Source organism: Pteropus vampyrus, unplaced genomic scaffold (assembly GCF_000151845.1).
Source record: "Pteropus vampyrus isolate Shadow unplaced genomic scaffold, Pvam_2.0 Scaffold143, whole genome shotgun sequence".
Classification (NCBI taxonomy): Eukaryota; Metazoa; Chordata; class Mammalia; order Chiroptera; family Pteropodidae; genus Pteropus; species Pteropus vampyrus.
Window position 1 is genome coordinate 2,606,388 of NW_011888924.1, and position 22,840 is coordinate 2,629,227.

General features: G+C 34.1%; 1 protein-coding gene across 2 annotated transcripts in view; it reads left to right on the forward strand.

The window, feature by feature from the left end:
* The window catches only part of SMURF2 (SMAD specific E3 ubiquitin protein ligase 2), a 95,787-nt gene that overhangs the window by 57,469 nt on the left and 15,478 nt on the right, over positions 1-22,840 (forward strand). For both annotated transcript variants that reach the window (XM_011368514.1, XM_023535651.1), the window contains 7 exons: positions 4,278-4,411; positions 6,908-6,973; positions 10,151-10,235; positions 11,937-12,020; positions 14,001-14,203; positions 16,508-16,592; positions 19,785-19,943. In XM_011368514.1, coding sequence (XP_011366816.1) covers positions 4,278-4,411; positions 6,908-6,973; positions 10,151-10,235; positions 11,937-12,020; positions 14,001-14,203; positions 16,508-16,592; positions 19,785-19,943 — 816 coding nt within the window. The remainder of the gene's footprint in view (positions 1-4,277; positions 4,412-6,907; positions 6,974-10,150; positions 10,236-11,936; positions 12,021-14,000; positions 14,204-16,507; positions 16,593-19,784; positions 19,944-22,840) is intronic.

A 22,840-nucleotide genomic window follows, 5' to 3' on the forward strand; every position in this document is an offset into this window, starting at 1 on the left:
TTTCTTCCTCTCTTTTTTCTTTTCTGGAACTCCTGTTACTTGGACGTTATCACTCCTAAATTGATCATCATTTTGTTGTCCTATCTTTTTCCCTCATTTTTTATCCTAGTTTTAAAAAAAATAAGTTTTAATAAAAAGTTTTTGTTTTAGTAGTAAATTAAAAATTAAAATGACATATCTGGGCTGTTTCCTCAATTTTGTTTTGCAGCATTTCTATGTATTGTAATTTTTGCTCTTACATTTTTAACTTCCAGGATCATTTTACTTTCTGACTATCCCCTTTTTATAACTGCCTTTTATTTCTTGACTGCAATATCTTCTCTGATGAGAGAACTGAGCGTTGTAATTGTAGTTTTCGTCCGTTATTTGTATTACCTCTCTTTCCTCAGAGTTCCTTTTTTCTGTCAGTTTGGTTTGGATTTCTGTCTTTTTATATTTAAGAAGAGGCACTTAAATGTGGATCGGAAATTCTGTGCCCATGAGTTGAGCCAGTCATCTAGCAGGTGTAACTGTGACATTTTCATTGCACATAATTTTCCTGTCTCCCGCCCAAGGGCTCTATTCCTAGATGCTAGCGTTCTTGGAGCTGAGCAGTGTAAGAATGCTAGGTGGTATCTCTGTACACTAGATTAACGTCGTCTTAAACTCTCTCACTAATCCTTTTGTTTCAGCCCCACCATCACCGTCAGAGTAATTTGGGCATACAGTTTGGCAATATTTCAGGGATTTGGTGGCAGAAATAGTCTTGTTTCTTGTTTGTTTCTTAGGTTTCAGTTTTTTTTTTCCAGGTTGCTACTTCAGTTATCACATGTTTCCTAAACTTCTACCATTTGTCAAATCTCTCATGTTATAAAAATGTCAGTCATCCTGATATCCTGACTTTCCAAGTCTTTAGCTTTCTAAGCTTCACTGGCATTCTACTTCACTCTTCATCAACTTCAGCTTTTCTTCAAAATGTTCCACTTGACTTTACCTACAAAAAATAATCTTGGATCTTCCATTAAAACCTCTATGCCTGACATCTCACCTACTTACTTCTAGACCATTAGCTCTAAAACACCTTGGAATACCCAGCTCAGCCTTGACTGTGCTCAGTTATTTAAATTTGACTTTCTAAACCACATGTGAACAAATCTTATGTCTCCACTCAACATTAAGATATCTAGAGACAACTAAGAGTAATGCTTTTGTGTTTGCCCCTCAGTGCTATGGCTCAGTAACTCCAAGTTAATAAGCAGATAATTTGGAACTAAAAAGATAGGCAAGAGAGAGAAGTGAGACTGCCTAACTTCCCACCCCTGCCACTTACTGTGTGATCATCCACTCATTAATCCCTGTTTATCAGTTTCTATTAATAATAATAACAGCAACAACAATGCCTACTTTAGAAGACTGATACGAAGATTAAGTGAGATAGTACATGTAAAGTGCTTAGAGTAGTAGTATCTGGCATATAATTCTCAAATGTTAGATGCTTTTAGTAAACATTTTAGGTCAGAATTTTTTTAAAAAAACACTGCATGTTCCATTTATTGCCATAATATGAAATACATGCTTTTTTTTTTTGGTTGAATTTTGTAATTAAAAATTATTGGGGTGACATCGATTAATAAAATCAAATGACTTTCAAGTATACAATTCAGTAGTATGTCGTGTGTGTGTGTGTGTGTGTGTGTGTTGCATTAGGTCACAGATTTTTTATTATTTGACTTGGCCTTTAGGGATTTTGAAAACACAGTTTTAATAAGCTACTATCTATGTAGCTGGCTAAGCTTTTGAGTTCTTAATCAGATTATTTCAAGCCCTTTCTTTTAGCATCAATTAGATTTATATTCAGCCAGAGACCCAGCTACTACAGTGAATACGACACTATCCTCCAAGCATGTAGCCAAGTAGTGTATAAAGACAAATAGGAAACTATAAAGTGTGCTAAAAAGATGAGGAAGAATAGGGTGCTGTGGAAAATATATAGAACTTCTTAACGTGGTTTTAGGGGTTGGGGAGATCTTCCTAGAAAAAGTGGTATTTAGACTTAGACCTTAGGTAAGAGGTAACTTGAAAAAGGAAAATGTGGGAAGTCCCTAAGTGACAGTGGCCTGTGTGAAGACCTAGAGGTGAAAGAGAACGTGACTGTGAAAACAGTTCAGAGAGGCAGCATTGGCGAGTTTACGTAAGGTGAGGGGAGTGTGGTGAAAAGCAAGCAAAAATAGGAAAGCAGGAGCCAGCTCATGAAGGTCCTTGGAAGCTTATTAATAACTCTGAATACTCTCCTAAAAGCAATGGAGAACAATGACAGGGTTTTTAGTGGGGAAATGCTATAATCAGATTTGTATCCAAGAATGAACACTTGGCCTATATTGTGAAGAATGACTTAGAGGGAGGCAAGAATGGCAAGGAAACTAGTTCCAACACTATGGGGGAATCCAGCAAACAGGAAAGGGTGAATTTATGTTTCAAAAGTAGAAATGAGAATGGAGAGATATAGACATTCTAAATATTTTTAATAAAGACTTAAAATGTAATTTTTTTTATCCTTGAAAAAAATGAAATTATACTCTATCCTATGCTCTGCTGGCGCTTGGCTCACAGGCTGTGGTCTGCTGACCCCTGCCTTAGGCACCTTGCTTTTCTAGTGTTGCTACTACGGCCTTTCTCAACATAGCAACTAGAGTGATCCTGTTAAAAAGTATTTCAACTCTTGTTGTTCCTCTGCTCCAAGTCCCTGTTGGCTTCTATCTTACTTGGAGTAAAAGCCAGAGTTCATACCATGGCTGACAAAGGCCCTTCCTTATGATTTGTTCCCTGTATTGGTTAGAGCAGGCTAACTGATCTAACAGATAGTAGACAGTACCAAACTTTCAATGGCTTAATACAATAAAAATATATGTTTTATATAAAGTCCATTTGGCAGGGAGGCGAGACACTGTCAAATAGTTATTTAAGGATACAAACTTGATAGAAGCTTTCCTGTTTTTAATGTATTTTCTATGGGCCTGACATCCAACCTCTTCACAGGATACTTAATCCAGTGGTGAGCTGCTCTAAGACCTGAGGGAATCAATCGTTGAGCATACCTATAAATCTGGCTTTCCACTTGGGAAACTGATTTAATGTGATTTTTTAAAATGTTTAGTTTGGGGTGATTTAGCCGTTTAATACTTGATTCTGGTTCTAGAATTTTAACACATCATATAGTCTATACTTGCCAGATTAGCTCCGTTAGGTCTATTTGAAAACTGGTACATGCATACTTGATATTTTAGTTCAGATTTTTTTATTTGTAAGCAACAGAAATTAAATTCAAATAGGCATAATTTTAAAAAAGGAGAATGCATTACCTTGCAGAATTAAAAGTCCAGGGTGGTAGGGATGCTTTAAGCACAGCTGGATCCAGGGGCTCATGTGTGGCTTCCATGTTCCTCATTTAAAAGTTTTAGTTCTCACTTAATGGTTTAGGCTTTTTCATATACGAAGTGATTTTTTCTGCTACTGCCGCTTTGTTGAATGACACATTAAGGTCAAGGTTGCTGGACCAAAAATTTGACCTCTTAGAGTCACTGAAATATAGTTAGGATTTTACTGATAGAATTGTTATTATGATTTCGCATGGGATGACACCATGTTAACAATTGGCTGTGGAAGAGCTTTTACATACTTGCAGGTATATGCACAGACAGTATAGTAACGCTTTTCCCTGCTCTGCTTGTCTGCAGGCAGTGAAGTGAAATCTGCAAGAGTCCTGCTCGCTCAAGGCCTGCATACAGGAAAGAAGCAGGGGAAAAGCGTTACAGTCAGCTTTTGTTCTACAGCATTTTAAAACATAACAGGTATGTCAGATTTTTGGTCTGTCAGCCTTGACAATGCCCCTTGAAGTGAACTGAGCACTCTCTGAGGTAGTAGGTTATATGGAAATGTATTTAAAATGTGACCGTGATAAAAGTTCTTATAAGATCTTCATTCTTGGAAAGAAATAACTATAGATTCCCATAGTGTTATTTGACACCAGCTACTACAATTTTTTTTTACCAAGAAAAATTGTTTCTCAGCCTGAGAGTGGTATGTGATAAAGTTTAAATTAAAAATTACTTTTAGATTTTAACTTGTAAGAGTTTTTAAAAATTTAAATTCAGTCTCGTGGATTGATTGAACTCAAACCATTTTGCATTATCCAGCCATACTCTGAAACATTCATGACTCTACACTACAAAAACAAAAGAAAAATTTGCACTAACCACTTGTAATTGCCAAGTTACTCATGCAGTCCTTTTGTTTTTTAGGTATATTGGAAAGTCTGATTCAGTTACGATCAGTGTATGGAATCACAAGAAGATCCATAAAAAACAAGGTGCTGGATTTCTTGGTTGTGTTCGTCTTCTTTCCAATGCCATCAACCGCCTCAAAGACACTGGTTGTGAGTAGATACTAGAGCTTTTAAAAATTTACATACATATTTGTACATACACATATACATGTTTTTAGGGGAAGGCAGGGGTCCAAAAACTTAACTTCTTGTGTATGTTTGAAACATTGATAAAAATTCCTGGTCTAAATTTATTTTGTGAACTTTAAAAAACAGTGAAACATTTGAAATATGTTAAACTTAGAACTGAATCAGAGCTGATGCTTACTTTCCAGTGAATACATAGGTTAAGAAATAATTGGGGCAGGGAGGGAGTAGATGGGGTAAAAGGGGTCAAATATGTGGTGACAGAAAGAAATCTAACTATGGGCTGTGAACCCACAATGCAATATATTTGCCTTACTGTTGAATTGTACACCCGAGACTTACTGGATTTCGTTAACCAATGTCACCAAAATAAAAATAAATAAATAAATTTTGAAAAAAGAAAGAAATGATTGATATACAGAAGAGTAAAAAGGAAAATTGTCAATGTATATATGCCTTTTTAAAAAATTTCTTAGCACCTTTCTCTGGTTTTGGTGGATTTGTGAGATAAGTGAGGTTTATTTAGGCAATTGGAGTATTTAAGGTGGCAGTTAAAGGGGAATTATTAGTGAATAAGAATTATTCATTGAAAAAATTGTTATTGAAAGGCAAACATTATTTTGAGTGTAAGATGGCCGTATTAACTACTTAGCTATATAGTTTAGTTTATCACCAACCTGGGCGTTTAGAAGATTAGACCAAGATGAAGACATTAGAAGTGATTTCCACATTGGATTGACAAGTTGACTTAACATTTGTGTAATTCATGTAACCAGGTGACAAAGCATCTTTTTGGGAGTGGTTCTCTTGGGACATAGATGGAAATGTCTTTTTCAACAGGTTTTTTGTTGTTGCTTCTATAAAATTCATTTTTATGTAATATGAAAAATATTGCTAGCCATTGTCATGGGATTTTTAGCTCAGATGCCTATATTAAGCAAAAATTCACATAGAATCTAACAAATTAATAAATAAAAAATAGAGTAAATTTAACTTTGAATGTTAAATATATTAAGAGTTGATTCCCGTTAATGTAGTATGGTACCATAGCCCAGATGTATTGAGCCATTATAAAGAAAAAGGGAGAAAATTGAGCTGGATGTTCTGAGTTAAGGGAATTTAAGGCACCCAAGAATTTCTTATGTTTCTGGGTTGACAGATTGACCAACTGGAGGTAGAAGATGTTGGGATTGGAAAAGGTCTAGCATATAAAATGAACTGTTTTATTACCCAATCAAGCAGACAGACTGCAGACTTATAGGTCACATGTGTGACCTTATCTCTGGTTCAGTTTAGTCACCTCTTATTGAACCTTTAATGTGCCAGTTACTGTTAAAAACCCTGGTAATATAAAGGTGAGAAAGGTATGGATTCTGTCCTCTGAGAAGCAAGGGCAAAGGCCTCCTGGCTAAGGGAGCAGGACACACTGGAAGAACTGAACAGAATAGGAATTGCGCTGCTCAAGTCCACTGTATAGCTGACTTAATATCATCCATTTATTATTCCCTTGGAAAGAAATAACCATAGATTCCCATAGTGTTATTTGATACCAGCTACTAAAATAGTTTTGGGGCATGGACTTTTTTTCTGCTGCGTATGAATGTTTTATTGCATTAATTTATTTGATCTTGTTGATGTGCTGTAATGTTTAATTTATCAAACATTTATTGAGCACCTGATGTACTGTTCTATCAGGTTGTAGAGGACAATACAAAAACTAAGATATGGTCTCCTTGTTTTATCAGTTCACGATTATTTATTTAAATAGACAGATGGCATACAGCTGCAAAAGAATTCAGTTTTAAGTGTATAATCAAAGTAAAACCAACATGCTAAGGGTGACATTGTTCCTTACTGTAACTGGCCAGGCCAATGTTATATCTGTTTTACAGATGAAGCATGAGAGAATAAATGAGTTGCTCCTACATGAGTTAGTAGAACAACTGACTCAAACTTACCTTACAGTTTATACTTGGCTTCTCACTAATGCTTTGTGTGTTGGGGAAGGGGTCATTTGAAATGGTTAGAATAAAAATAACAATGACAACAACTAACATTTATTGAACAAATAAGTGTCAGGTACTTTGCAATTATCTGACTTAACTCTTAGAAAATCTAAAGTGGGTGCTGCTATTACGCATGAGGAAATCAAAACTTGGGTAAATGGCTTAAGAACAACTATTAAGTGGCCAGACTGAAGTGGTCTGAAATCTTTGGAAAGGAAGTAACTGCATGTTGGCAGTGTGTATAGTTTTTTGAAATCCAACTTTATGAAAACTTTTGTTGAGACATTTATACTAATTAAAACATTTTTCATCATTACAACATGATTAATTCTTTAAATGATAGACTTGATTTCCAGTAGATTATGGAAATTTACTATCACTCAATAGCTGTTAGAATCTCTGATACCAGCTTGTTTTTTAATTGCCTTTTTTTTTTTTTTTTAATTTGAAATAGATCAGAGGTTGGATCTATGCAAACTCGGGCCAAATGACAATGATACAGTTAGAGGACAGATAGTAGGTAAGTGTGGAACTTAAAGTTACATGAATTTTGGCTTCATTCAAGCTGACCTAAACTCTAAATGCCTTTTAAATCAAAGTACAACTGTCATTTTATTGTATTGGCATGCATTAATGAGTCATGCAAAAATGTTTCAAACAGTGGATCAAGATCCAGACTATCTTAATTTTTAAAAAAACGAACAAACTATGAATAATGTAGAAAAAAAACAAAGGCTCCTAATATGGTGAAGAACTATTGATCCTTCAGGAAGGAATCCTTTTAAAGTATAAAAATATAGTAGAGCACTGAGACAGACTTTATAGATGGTATTAAGTTTTCTGAAAATAACTCTCAAACTGGTTTTTGAGTAAATATTGAACTCTTAATGCTTTACAGTTTTAAAATAATCCGTGCTAATTGAAAAAAAACAATGAGGAATGGTTAAAAAAAAAATGAGTACTGATTGGGAAAGGGAGAAATTGTTCTCTTGCTCATGAGGTACTTAGTGGGCTATCTTAAATTGACCCATAGGAAGGGCTTTATATAAAATTTCCAGAGACTTATCATAAGAATCTATGGGTTGGGATTTGATCAAGATATATAGTGTGGAAGGACACTGAGGCAAGCTCCTTTAAGGCTTCTTAAAGAAGAAAAATGCAACTGGAATCTTACCACTTAATTATAGAGCATAATTTAGAATAAGATAATTGCATTATGAACCCACCGGAGAGGTTTTGGTTACCAAAGGTATGAAGAACTTCATTTTACAAGGCAATGAATTGGGTTCTTAGGGAATTGCCAGGATAACAACATAACAAAGCCCTATTGCAGTTATCATAGGAAAGTATCTACACTATAGCATTATTGATAATGGCTGTCATTCTTAGATTGAGAAGGGAGTAAAAACTCAAAAATAAATCCTGGCATACAAGACTTTTAACTGTAATTGTTTCTACTTTATTCGACTTGATATGTTATATAACATTTGCCAACTAATGTCTAGTTAATAACAAAATAGTTTTACTAGGTATAAATTTGCATTTATAAAAATAGTAGACTTTCCTTTGTCAGTGGTTAGACATATACCTGCTAGAATATACTATATTTAAAAAGAATGTTTTACTTTAAAATATGTGTCCTTTTGTATTTTTTTAATTTAAAGCTCTTGTGTGAATTTGGTGTTCATAATAGAGATGGGCTGTTCTCAAACATTATGCTTTATGACCTTGCAGTCTGTCGTTTAAGAAGAAAAATGAATTTTAGTTCTTGCTGAATTAGACTTTTACAAATAATTATAAAAGGATGTATATAATATCTTTTTGACAAATGGAGAAAAATAAACTAGAACACTAGCTTTAAATATATATATCCCCTTCTAATATTTATATATATATGTATATTTTTATGATTTTAATTGTAGTGAACATAAGTTTTAATTTTTCTTTCACTTATTGTAACCATATTCATATTTATAATTAATGATTTTTAAGGGATTAGTTATATCAATATATCATAACTTAATAACTGGACAGCCGTTTTTTGCTCTTATAGCATTGGACCTTGTAAGCATTTTTGTACACTTACCTTTATCTTTTTTTTTGATTGTTATCTTAGAAGAAAAATCTCCCACATTGAGGTGATTGACTCAAGGGTTACAAGCCTTTTCCCTTGTATTTAAAATTGTTACTCAATCCTTTCCATCTCTTGTGAAGTTTTTCTTTTGATTTTGTTATAAAATAAAATAAAAATATAGAGAACCTAAGGAGCACTCATAATGTGCCATCATTCTCATCACTTTCTCTGTATTTTTTAAAATGCTATCATACCATGCAGATTTTTAATAACCTGTTTTAATCTGTCCTAAACATCCTTTTTTCCCCCCTCTTTGGTCCATGGATACATTTCTGTAGCATTTTTAATGTTGTATGGTGGGCAAATAATAAATTTAATCAGTGTCTCGTTGGATACTTAGGTTGTTTCTGATGTTTCAATATTATGAACAGTACTCTCTTAAACATAGTATTTCTATGACTCATTTTATATATTGCTGGAATTAGGCTATTTAAAAACACTATCCCATCTCGAAATTGCTTAGGTGTTTTATAATACAGCATTTTGGAGATGTACATTAAAGCTCATGAAATCCTTTAGCTTTGATTCTTAGTATTATTTTAACAAAACTATTGAGAAAACATATTGTTTCTGCTATGATTGTATTTTGGTAAGCATTTCACTTAGCCTTCTGTATAAAAACTGATTGTTTTCTAGTGTAATTTTCATACTAACATTTTGTTTACATTCCCTGAGGTTTATTACAGTGTTGTCTCCTGTAAATGGAATTTATATCAAAGAACAATGTGTTGAACTTTCTGATTTTTCAAACTTTTTACAGAGCTGGAAGATTTCAGAATTTTGAGACTTTCTAGAATGAAGGGTCTTAAGATATCATCATACTTTATGTAATGTTCTTTAAGAAGTTGGGCTACAGTCAAGTTGTCCTGTACCTCTTCTATCTTTTGGGAGAGTTGCCAAAAGTGGAATTAAAGAATAATAGAGCAGCAAGGACTTCAGGCATATCATTTACCCTAACTTCCTCATTATTCAGATTGGGATTATCTCAACCTCAAGAAAGTTAAGTGTTTTGTTCAAGGTCACAGTGCTACACTACTTGTAGTATAGCCTGGTTTAGAGTTCACATCTGTTGCTGCCAAGTTTATTATAGTGGTTGTTTTATACTATACTGGATGATGATGTACTGTTTTAACTCATGAAATCCAAGTACCACCCTGTTGCCAGAATCTAGTATTTTTTGTTGTTTTTTTTAAAGATGGATTAAGAATTAAACCCAAGTTAATGTGAACTTTTCAAATTCTTCTTGAATATACGTTTCTTTCATGTGTTACACCTCTTCTTTAGTGCAGTAGTGGCTTTGCATTGCCCATTACAATGGGACAAAAGTAATTAGACGCTCCTCCATGAACATGATAAAGTGTAGGAAACCTTAAAATTCTATTATCACTCCTAAAGGAAAATAATCTCATGGGAGAAGAAATTACAGAATTTAGTAGAAACTGAAGAGTTTATTCTAAAATACTAAAATAAGCTAAGCCAGATAATTTTTAAAGATAAATATTTTAAATTGTAATAATTCTTTCTGGTTCTGTGACTCTTAGTAATGTTTCTGTTGTTTAATAGTAAGTCTTCAGTCCAGAGACCGAATAGGCACAGGAGGACAAGTTGTGGACTGCAGTCGGTTGTTTGATAATGATTTACCAGATGGGTAAGCTAAAATCATTAGAGAAACATGTAGATAAAAATCCTTAAAATAATGAGAAATAACTTGATGTTTATTGTATATTTTACAATTTGCTGATCAGTTCCAGAATGTAGGTTTTTCTTGTACTTGGAAAATTAGTAAGGGATCTTGTCACAACAAATCTATAAAATAAGCCATGAATTAGATGTTAAATTTGGTTTTTAAGCCTTTTGACTAGGAGACAAATCAAATTTCTTGGCAAATATAACTCCTGTAAATATATGTTTAAAAAAAAAAAACTTTTGTTTGATTAAATTATTCAAAGCTGAGCATGTAAATGCTGACTCTGGGACACTCTCTACTTAAAGGGATAGCATGGAGAATTCGTGCAATAGTAATTATAATAACATAGTAACATTTATTGAGCATGCACGTGCCAGATACTCTTATAAGCACTTTATATGTTACACTGATATAATTTAATTCTCATAGCATGTGGTTCTGGAATTAAACCATCTGAGTTCCAGACCTTACTCTTCTGCTTAGTCGCTTTATAAATTCCATCAATTTATTTAACTTTTGTCAGCTTTCATTTATATTTATTTATAAAAGAGGATGATGATAATATACATTTTACAGATTAAAAAAATCGAGACTTAAGTAACTTGCTGAAGGCTACAGTGGCAGAGCTGGAACATTTAAGCCTTAATTCCAAAGCTCATGCCTTTTGTTGCTTTTCTCTATCTTTGATACTAGTTCTGATACTTTCCTGATTTTGTTTTTAACTTTTAAAGTATTTTTAATTAGCTTCAATTTGGTATAGTTCACATAAAATAAGTTATATCCATTTAAAGTGTATGATTGTTTAGATTTTGACTTGAATTATTTTTGACATGAAATTTTATATCCAACCTGTGGTATTTGCTCATTTTGTTTAAACTATTAAGAATTGCTATAATTTAAGTTTGTTTATAGATCACTTTCGCTTGTTGATTTTTCAGTTAATGTTTATGGATGTGAAGTAGATTATGGTACTTTGAAGGAGAAGTTTAAGATGAAATAACTAATTAATATTGAGAAATTACAACAACGTAAGCCTTAATTTTTCTAAACTTGCTCTTCATTATTTACTGTAATTGAAATCACAGGGGGAAAAAACTTAGCATCTATTTTCTAAACGTCTCTAAACCTCTGTTAATGTTTTAGTGAAAATCTTACATATCTATATTTTTAATCATTTGCCTATTTTTTTGTTATCTGAATTAAGGTTTTGACAAAGAAGTGGCATTCTTGCTTTTTTAGAGAAGTTCGAGTAGGCTAAGTGCTTTAAAAAAACTTTTATATACTTTCTAGATAAACTTAATTTTTAAAAATTGTGATTTTTATTCTTTGTATGGCCTTCCCCGCCCCCCCCGCCCACTAAATACTAGAGAAATTTGTGTAATTTAATTGAGCATTGTTGACATTGAAAAATTCTCAGAGTTTGGCTGTTGGAAAATATTAGTCACATCTCAGTGTAAATATTTTAGAACCTTCAGAATTCCAGAAGACTTATTGTACAGTTTTAATATAATTTGAAAAAATTTCTGTATTCTGTGTATTGATCTTTCAGTTTTTCATTCTCAATTCATACTAACAGGTGTCTTCATGGCTTGGTTATTACACTAAAATCATTTCATATCCAGCTTCCTATTAATTCCTTATCTCTCAATATTTTTATATAAGCTGGGAAGAAAGGAGAACTGCCTCTGGAAGAATCCAGTATCTAAATCACATAACAAGAACTACACAGTGGGAACGCCCAACACGGTAAGAACATACAAATACCTTCCCATGGCCTGTGCTTTTCACCTTCCTGAAGTGGTCCCTTTCGTTTAACTGTCAGCTTTATCGGATTTCCTGTCTTGGTTTTATACTGTTCTAGATTAGTAGCTCTTACAGCAAGTGCTGTTATTATTTTTAAAAAGTAATTTTAAATAAAGATTGTTCGGCAAATGATCCTGTTATTGTAGCTGCAGGGTGATGGTACTCAATAAATATTAAATGAATTAAATGAATAAATTGAGAAGTCATCTTATTTCTGGGACTCTTAAAAAAATGTTTTTGAGCCCATTATTGAATGACTGTAACAAAATATACGGGCTCTACATTTGTTTAGTCATATAGGGCGATGATTATATTATAGTACGTCTGTCATCAAGATAAGCACCAAATGCTCTGAGACCATATGGAGGGGCACCTGACTTAGAGTGGAGGGTGAGGGGATGGTGGAACTTACAGAGGAAAACTCTGAAGGAGGGGAATCTCTGAACTAAATCCTGAAAAATGTTAAGATTTAGTTAGGTGAGGGGAAGGTGAGGAAAGTGTTCAGGATAGTAGTCACAGCTATCAGTCAGTTCACCAAATGGTTATATGTCAGGCATTGTACTCAGCATTTGGGCTGTAACATTGAACAAGGCGGAGCTTAATGTAGAAAGACATGGGGATGCAAGAACACTTTTGGAAACACCAAGGAAGTGCATTATAAGTAACAAAATGAGTAGGATAAGTGGCTGAATTTTCTTTTTTTTTTTCTTTTCTTTCTTTCAACAAAGTTTATTGCCACCTCTCCTCAGTATTTGTTTTGCCCCACTCTCCTTTTTCTTTTCCTGAGCAGGAATGGCACCAGACAGAACATCAAATGCTTCTCATTAGCTATGCGTACTTTTATTTACTAGGGATTAATTGCTTAACTCATTGAAACACAGAGTTTTCTCTATTGTGATTCTTGAATAAAAACTTAGATCAAGTTGCCATTTTAAAAAATGCTTATTTGCGAGTTGCATTTCTGTTATTACACTGCCAATGATTTTATTATATCTGAGTGTAAATGACTGTGTACTTGTGTCAGTGTTTTAGTGAAATCCATTTCCTTCTAATTCATTTAACTGATAAAATTGACTTTAATTTCTACATGTATAAAGTTGATTGTGTTGTTTTAGTTTAAAAATTAACTCTAGAGTATCTTACTTTGGATGACCTGTAATAATAGACTGGAAGCTCTTTGAAGAGACAAGCTCTCTTCTTTCTTCGTTCAGTGAATATTTATTGAGCTACTCGGATATATGCCAAGCACTGTTTTAGACGTTGGGGATATACATAGTGGGGAACAAACTAGGCTCTCTCTTTAAATATTCTAGTGCTGGAAGCCAGACAAAGACAAGGATGCAAGTAAGAAAAATATCAAATAATTGCTATGCTAGGGAAATAAGGTGATATACTATCAAATGCCTGGGTGACTGCTTTTGATTCAAAGGTCAGAGAAGGCCCTCCTGGAGGCTGTGGTTTGAATGACAAGGAGCCTGGCCTAGGGAGAATCAGAGTAGAAAGCATTCTGGGTGGAGGGAAGGGTCTCCAGCACTAAAGGTAGAATGACCTTGGCAAGTTCAGGGAATAGGGAGAGTGTCCATGTGGCAGAAGCTGAGTGGGAGAATCACGGACGTCAAGTCTGAGCGGTAGACTGTAGCTAAGTCAAGTCGTGCTTTGTAAGCTACTGCTCACATCTACAAATATCTGTGGGTTTCATAGAAAATGTAGTTAATATTAAGTGCTTTAAAGACAGAATTGACATTCTGCTTATCACTTGATAAGGCTTCAGGCTTTTATTGAGAATTCTCAAAGTCATTATATTTGTATTAATCATTCCATTTGCTTAGAAGTAATTGTTTACCGCAGTACATACATTGTCTAAAGAGCTCTACTTTTGATTTCTGAGTTGAGTAACGTTTTTTCCCTGTTACTTTTCAATAGACCGGCATCCGAATACTCTAGTCCTGGCAGACCTCTTAGCTGCTTTGTTGATGAGAACACTCCAATTAGTGGAACAAATGGTGCGACATGTGGACAGTCTTCAGATCCCAGACTGGCAGAGAGGAGAGTCAGGTCACAGCGTCATAGAAATTACATGAGCAGAACACATTTACATACTCCTCCAGACCTACCAGAAGGCTATGGTATGACAACTAGCAGAGGAAAAATAAAGTGTGGTTTACTGATTTCAGCTTGCTAAGAAAGCCGGAAAATCAACTTTTAAAGAAGTTATTAATCTGGGTTTAGGAATTCTGCATGAAAATAAATGTAAACCGTTCCAGCTTTGAAAAGTCTTTGAAGTGGTAGAAGACCTAACCAACAGTTTGACCTTGGGCTAGTCATTTAACCTCAGCCTTTTTGCTCTTTTATAACGAAATGAATGAATGATATGTGTTCTTATCATAAAAGTATTGTGCGGAGCATGTGAAACAATGTGAGACTTCTTTGTAAATAGCACTGTATAAAGGTAAGATGGTATTGTTACTGATAAAGGTAATCCGAAGTCACACCTGAAATGTAATTTTCTAAACATACATATTTAGGAATAATTTCAAAAGCATATTTATGATGGTCTTTATATATTAAATTTGTATTGTCTATAATTTTGGGTTATCTGAGTGATTGGGTTATTGTTATAAATGATTTAGTTAACTTCTGTTTGTATAAAATTATTATAATCTTATATAATTTTCTAAATTGTAGAATTTCAAGAGGAAGGTGACATGAATCCTCTCGTAGTTGAATACAGAACTTTTAAAATTAATCACAACTTGTGAACACTCTTGTAGATAGTATAAACTCGACTGTCCTCCTTTTTTGTACATTCTTGCCCTCTCAGCAGCCTGTAGATAAACTATTCTGGGCTAGTGGTGACACCTAATGACCAACATTGGGAATTGCTTGATTTAAATTTTATTTTTAAATTTTATTTTTTACAATAGAGTATTTTTTTAACTGTTCTGCAAATCATGATTTTAACTTTATTTTTTAATGTATTTTAATTCTTGATTTAATTAAAAAGAATTTTTCCCTTAAATGTGCTGTACTGCACAATCGAACTTTTATAGCACAGTGATTATTAGAGCATTGCCTTTGGAGACAAGTAGACTTAGGTTCATAATCCTGGCTTTCCCATCTGTTAATTGTGTGACACTGGACACATTAATTAACCTCAGTGAACCTCAATTTTATCTTCTATAAAACGGAGAAAATAGTGATATCAACCATGTAGTTTTGTTACAAGAAATAAATGATAATTTCATGTCGAGTGCCTGACACAGGTCTAGCATAAAAAGCATTTAGTAAATTTTAGCTGTTATTAATGTTTAGACCTCAGAATAAAGTATATCCTGCCATTTTTCTTGAGATTGTAAGGCAAGCTATTGGGAGTGGGGGTAGTTCTACTTTTATAATATTTGTGTGATATGGGTTAAAAAATTTTTAATCCAACCAAAACATAAAAATAAAGTGGGTCCTAAGGCTGAAATTATTGCAGCTATTATGTATAACCAATTTTAAACATTTTTATATTTGTAATTTTAAAAAGGTTAAATAGACTTTTATAGGTTTATAAACATTATATTTCTACTAATACATATTAGCAATAGTTTTATCACTTTATACGATGGAATTTTTCATTAGATTTGGTTTAAAGAAAAGTGGTTCTGTTGCTTAAAAACATAAATAGACTAAAAACCACCAGTGAAGGAACCCTTTCACAGATTCTTTCTTTTTGCCCTGGCTTCGTCACTCTCCTTCCAGAGACTTTGAGTTAATGTCACATTTGACTTTTTTCTCCCCAGTATATACAGTCGCTCTTCAGTCTGCCTCTAATTTGGTTATTTTTCCACCTTTGCCTATTTTTGACTATAGAGTGTCTCCCCTGTATTCCATCGTTTTTGCTTCCATTTAAGTTCAAATGTAGTCTTGAGAATACCTCTCTCAAGAAAAGAGAAAAACATATGTTTTGGCTTAAAATTAGGCATAATAAAAAAGCATTACTACCCTGCAAACCCTTTGAACGTTTTTGCATGCCCCCTCAGAATCTCCCCAAAGTTGGCTAGCCTGTTTTTCTGAGCCTTCTTTTGTTCCTCTCAGGCTTCGCATTTCTTCATGTTTGTTTTGTTTAATTATTGGTACTGTCACAATCTTGTTTTCTGTTTTGTACTCCTTGCATTGCAACATGGTTAGTATTTGAGCCACATTGTAAGTATAGTTCGCTTTTAGATGGCTAGCCTGTGACCCTCATCACTATTTTTATAAGATTGTTTCCAGGAGAACATGTATTTTGAGTTCAGAACAAATGATTTGTAAAGCACAATTTTTGTAATAATATAGATTGGTAACTTGGTAATTTACTTATTAATATAATATTCTAGTGTTTATAGCTATCTTTGATTTGGACATTCTGAATATGTTTTTATTATTAGTGTTTCTTAATTTTACAGAACAGAGGACAACACAACAAGGTCAGGTGTATTTCTTACATACTCAGACTGGTGTGAGCACGTGGCATGATCCAAGAGTGCCTAGGTAAGAACATACTCTAAATACTCTTTATACAATTGAATATACATTTTACCTAGGATTTCTTTGATTATGTAATCTTTAACTTCTTAAAATAGTCCTTATAAAAGTTTGGCTCTTTCTAATAGTCATTTCAGTTTGACAGTTAGTAGAAAATCCTGCCTACTTCTCTGCAGTCCTTCCCCAGTGCTCTACCTCCCAACCAGTCCCCAGGCCCTCTCCCCTCTCACCCTTAAAAAAAATCTGAGCAAAAACATGGGTCTTTTAGGAGTTCGAAAATAGACCTGGGGAAAAAATGCATTGATATAAATGTATCAATATTCTTTTATGTGTTCCTTGATAAAGTTTCATTTTAATGTAGAAAAGAAATAATCTAATTAAATTAAATTTCTATCAAATGCCAAAACTTGTATATCTGAACTACAGACATTGTTGAGCGCATTTACCGAAGATCGTTCTCTGCCTAATGCTTATACTCAGAGTTCTACTTGTCGAGAATCATGTATTTGAATCAAAACCAGATGTGACTAGCTAATCTTGGATTGCTTGGTACTCTCTATATTTATAAATAAAGCTATCATAATAAAAATGTTTTGCTTTGTCATAGAGCTAATTAGAATCTCTTGAGTATGGCAACCAAAGAAATGTGTTATCATTAATTATTGTATCAAGATTGCCATTTCTGTGTCTTGGTAATATAAGCTGTTAGTTTTAAAAAGTAGTGGGGAGGAAATTTTTGTTTTATTAATGAGCTCACTGAAAAAAATTCAAGGGCCTAACTTTTAGAAATGAGTCTTTGGTTATAAATTATGAAAACTGTTTTGGATTCTGTTTATCCAATTGAAGGTCAATGATGAGCTTTTTAATAAAATAATTTAAAATCATTTGAAAGAAATGTATAGAAGAAAATGAGTTTTTAGAAACTAAATGATTTACAATAGTGAGAAAGTGGATCTTGCGTTTTCTATTGAAAGAATAGTATCAGAAATTGAAATTGAGAGAGAGTTTGGTTATATGTTCTAACTCCTAAGGAAACATGTCAGTTTTTCATTAATGAATAAGTGGCTTCTATAAAGGTTTAAGAATACTTCATGTCGAGTATTGAATAATGACTATGAAATTATGCTCTGGACTATTTTTCTTTTTAGTCTCTGTGCTCCAAATTGTTATCTTAAAAATTATATCATCATGTATCATCATATCTTTTATATTTGGAGGATCCTTTAGTAAATATGCCTTTGTGTATGGAGGATCTTTTATCAAAGCAGACTATAAAGTTAGATTCTATTAAAATATTATCACTGTTCAAAGACATTTATAAAATAGTGTAACTAAGACATTTAAACTTTATTTAAAGGTATCCAGTAAAGTTAGATTTATCTGAGAAGTCCCATTTCAAGTTTTGTATATCTCTTCAAAACAATGATGAATGCCTTGTTATTCATCATATTGCATACTGACTACATAGTCTTGAAATACAGATCTGTATTATTTTTTATGGCTGTATAACATCCCATTTTTCTTCCATTATCTCCCAATTGGAAATAAAAATTGTTTCTAGTTTTCTGCTCGTTTGATCAGTTCTTTAGAGCTCTCCTACATATGACTAAAGATTTATAAAATTCTAAATAAAATGATATAAAGTCAAATCTGCATGTATTATATCAGAAGAATTATTCTTTGATTTCAGCATTTGCTTTTCATGTCTGAAAATTCCATTAAAAAAAATCTGTCTGTTCATTCTTAATCTCTCATTGATACTTTGCCTTTGTAACTGTTTTCTTTTTTTTGACTGTTGCATATCATAGCTGTTTTCTCTATTTGATCACTGACAGTACTCTGGGGTCTAATTCTGTGGGTTTGTTCCTGCTGACTTGGTCATCATGACTTTCCTTTCTGAGGTGTTTGGTGGTCTTTGTGAGTTTGAGCCTAACTGGTTTGAGTTCTCTGGACCTAAATTGGGGAATTAGGATGTTTTCCTGGAATCACTTCATCTTCTCTTTGAGTTCTTAGCATAGTGGGGAAGTTTCAGATTTCCTTTTCCAACCTTGCTCCTGGCCTGAGGCTGTTCCCAATTAACAGCTACCCATGGCAACTCTGTCCCTCTGTCGCCTGCCAACCAAGGAAAAACCTCAACCCCAATCAACTTTTTTTTTTTAATTCGAGAAGGATTTTTGGAACCTTTTCTCTTGCTGCTTTTGAGACTAGCAGTGTCTTAAATAGTGTGTTCTTTCCAAGCTTCAGTTGTTCTGTAGCAGAAGAGTATCTTGGAGCACCTACAAGCAAGAATCAAAACTACCATTTCAACAAATCTATGGGTGCTTATCTGCGCCCATCCTTGTGTTTCATTATGACCAAGAATAGATTATTTCAAGAAAAATCTTTTTCTAGTTTAACTTTTAAAACATGATTTTGGTGAGTTATTATAATTATCTATTAAAGTATAAGTTTAGACATGCTGCTTTTATTTCATTTTTTAGGTCCTGTAAATCTTTGTCTCTATGTAATAATATTTTAAGAATGTGTGATACAATGGCCTTTGGCCCATTGTATCACACATTCTGTTTGCTTTTTTCTTATTGTAGCAATAAGCCTTAAAGTATTATAGTAGGTGTCTTAAACAGATTCTTCATTCACTAGCTTTACAGATTTCAAAATTCAAAATGGAGAAGTTATCCTTTAAAATATATACGGCGATTATTTTCAGGATCCTGATTTCAATAACATTTCCAGTTTTGCTTTGTTGAAGAACTTAATCATAGAATGTTCTTTTATTTACACAAATCTTATGATGTAAAGAAGGAAAGAATTGAAGGGCAATTTTAGAAAACATTTAATTCTTTATATCACTGGCATTTATAAAACAGTATTTTGTCAGATAAATATTGAAGTATAGCTTATGTTGGCAAATGTTGTGATTGCTTTCGTATTAATTTAAAATCTGTATTACATTAAAGCCCAGGAACAAACTTTCTAAAAATGTAGACTATGTGATAAGTTTCTGAGCCATTTATGGATTGGGTTTTGAATATGCAAGTTTGTTAAGCCATTGGGAATTAAAGATTCCAGCTGAATATCTCAAGTTTCTGAAACAATACATTTTCTCAGACTTCATGGAATTGTTCTGTGTCATTTACACTTGCTTGGCTCAGCAGGCCCAGCAATGAGGTATTTTTTATTTCATATTTGTTTTTGCAGGGATCTTAGCAACATCAATTGTGAAGAGCTTGGTCCATTGCCTCCTGGATGGGAGATCCGTAACACGGCAACAGGCAGAGTTTATTTCGTTGACCATAACAACAGAACAACACAGTTTACAGATCCTCGGCTCTCTGCTAACTTGCATTTAGTTTTAAAGTAAGTTTTTGAAACAATACGTGTTAAAGTGCGAGTCTGAACAAGAGAAGACTGATGATGCTTTTTGTAATAAATGTGATAGAACATCTGCTCTCTTATGTTACAAATTACTTTTGTTGATGAAAGTTTTACCTGAGTGTGACAGGTTTTAGTCTGATAAATGGGTGTTTTAATCCCACTGTGTTTAAGTAGGAACCCGTCTAGAAATGTTAGGAAAAGGGTATGATTCAGAGGTGCACCCTGGCACACCTGAAGAGACAGGTCGATGCCCCTCGCCTTGCCCCCAAAATAGCCCCTGGGTAGCTGAATCCATCCCAGGGCACTTTTTGCTGTCAGTTTTGTCCTTTAGCTTTAAGTCTTCTTTCCCATTTACAGGACTTAGATAGTCTTTAGTGCAGTCTTTGAATGGGCTTGAGGTACCCTAGTGTTTTTTTGTTTTTATTTTTTAAATCAGCTTTAATTGATTTAATTTAAATGTAATTGACATAAAGTAAACTGTGCATATTTAGAGTATACAATTCATATTTTGACATATTATATACCCGTGAAACCATTGCCACAGTGAAGATAGTGAACATATCCATCACCCCCAAAAGTTTTCTTGTACCTCTTTGTAATTCTTCCTCCTGGCCCCTTCTTGTGGGGCTTTTCACCTGTATTAGTTTCTTAGGGCTGCCATATAAAATACCACACACTGGGTGGTTTGGAACAACAGAAGTTCATTCTCTCACAGTTCCGGAAGCCACAAGTTCAGAATCAAGCTGTCATCAAGGGTTAGTTCCTTCTGGAGACTCTGAAAGAGAATCTGTTTCTTGCTTCTCACCTAGCTTTTGGTGGTTGCTGGAAACCTTGCTGTTTCTTTGTTTGTACATACATCATCCCAATCTTTGTCTTCACATGGACTTCTATGATCTCTTTCTACCCATAAAACTTATGACACCAAATATGTGAGTTTTTCCCTAAAATCTACCAATTCTCCAAGTCTCCAGACCCTAGTGGGGTACAACGATTGACTTCAGTTCTGACAATACTTACAGTTACTGTCAGGCCCCTCAGGTTAAGGACCCAGTCCTATACGATTGTCGCCACTTCAGATGCAAATTGCAAGTCCCAGTTCTTACTGACTGGCCGTAAATTGGGTGGGGGCGGGGTGCTCACATGATCCTCTCCTTGGGTCCAGTAATTTGCTAGAATAGCCCACCAAACCAGGGGATACTTTATGTACTATTACCAGTTTATTACAACTCAAGAACAGCCAAATGAAGGCGACATAGGGCAAAGAATGGAGACGAAGGCGCACAGAGCTTCCATGCCTCTCTGGGTGCTTCTCTCTCCCAGCAGCTCAATGTGTTCACCAGCCTGGAAGCTCTCTGAAATACCGTCGTTTTGCTCTCTGAAATACCGTTGTTTTATGGAGCTGTCATCACGTGGGCATGAGCAATTATTAACTCAACCTCCAACTCCTTTCCCGTCCCCAGAGATTGTGGGGATGGGGCTGAACATTCCAGGCTTCTTTTCAAGCCTTGGTCTTTCTGGCGACCAGCCATCATCCTGAAGCTATGTAGCTGCCCACCAGGAGTCACTTCGAAAACAAAATGCTCTTAAACATATACCAGGGAATTCTAAGGGATTTAGGAGTGCTGTGTCTGGAAGTGAGGACAAAGACCAAACATTAGAACAAAAGACACTGCCGTCACCTCTGTCACCCAGGAAATTTTAGGGATTTTAAGAGTTCTGTATCGGGAACCAGTGACCAAGTGTATACCAAAGTGTATTTCTTATTATGCCACACCTTCTATCCTGGCTAGATCCAAATTTCCCTCTTTATGACCTCATCTTAACTTCATTACATCTGCAAGGATTCTATTTCCAGTTAAAGTCACATTCACAGGTACCAAACAACACAATTCAGTCCACAACACACCCCATCTTTAGCTAACTACTTATCTGCTCTCTGTCACTATACGTCTGTTTGCATTTTCTGGAGTTTTAGATAAATGTATTCATACAGTGTATACTCTGTTTGGTTTCTTTTACCCAGCATAATCATTTGAGGTTCATCTCTGTTGTTGCATGTATGATTCACTTCATTCCTGGGTGGTATTCCACAATTTATCTATTTACCTGTTGATGGACATTTGAGTTGTTTCCGGTTTTTGACTATGACAAATAAAACTTATGAACATTTATGTATAAGTTTTTGTATGGACATATGGTCTCACGTCTCTTGGGTAAATAAATACCTAGAAGTAGAACAGCTGCATCATAGATTTGTGTTTAACTTTTTTAAAAAACTGCCAGGTGGTTTTTTGAAGTGATTCTATCAGTTGACATTCTCACCAGCAGTCCGTGAGAGTTTTAGTTGCTCCATACCCTTGCCAGTACTTGGTATGGTTAATCTTATTAATTTTAGACGTCCTAATACGTGTGGTAGAATACACCTAATACATATAATGGTGGTTTCTCATTTTTAGTTTAAATTTGCATTTCTCTCATGCCTGATGATGTTAAATATCTTTTCATGTGCTTTTTGCCATCTGTAGATCTTCTTTAGTGAAATTTTTTGCCCCTTTTTAAAAACAATTGCTTTTTTTTTTTTTTTTTAACTTCTAAGTTTTGAGAGTTCTTTAGATATTTGCAATACAAGTCCTGTATCAGGTATATGCTTTGGAAAGATTTTCTCCTAGTCTGTGACTTGTCTCTTAATTTTCTTAAATGTCTTTTGAAGACCTTCCTTTCAAGGAAAAGAAATTTTCTTTGAAATTTTGATGAAGTTCAGTTATCCATTTTTTTTAACGGATTGTGCGTTTGGTGTCATATCTAAGAAAACTTTGCCTAACACAAGTCATAAAATTTTCCTTCCGTGTTTCAGAAGCTTTATGGCTTTAGGTTTTACA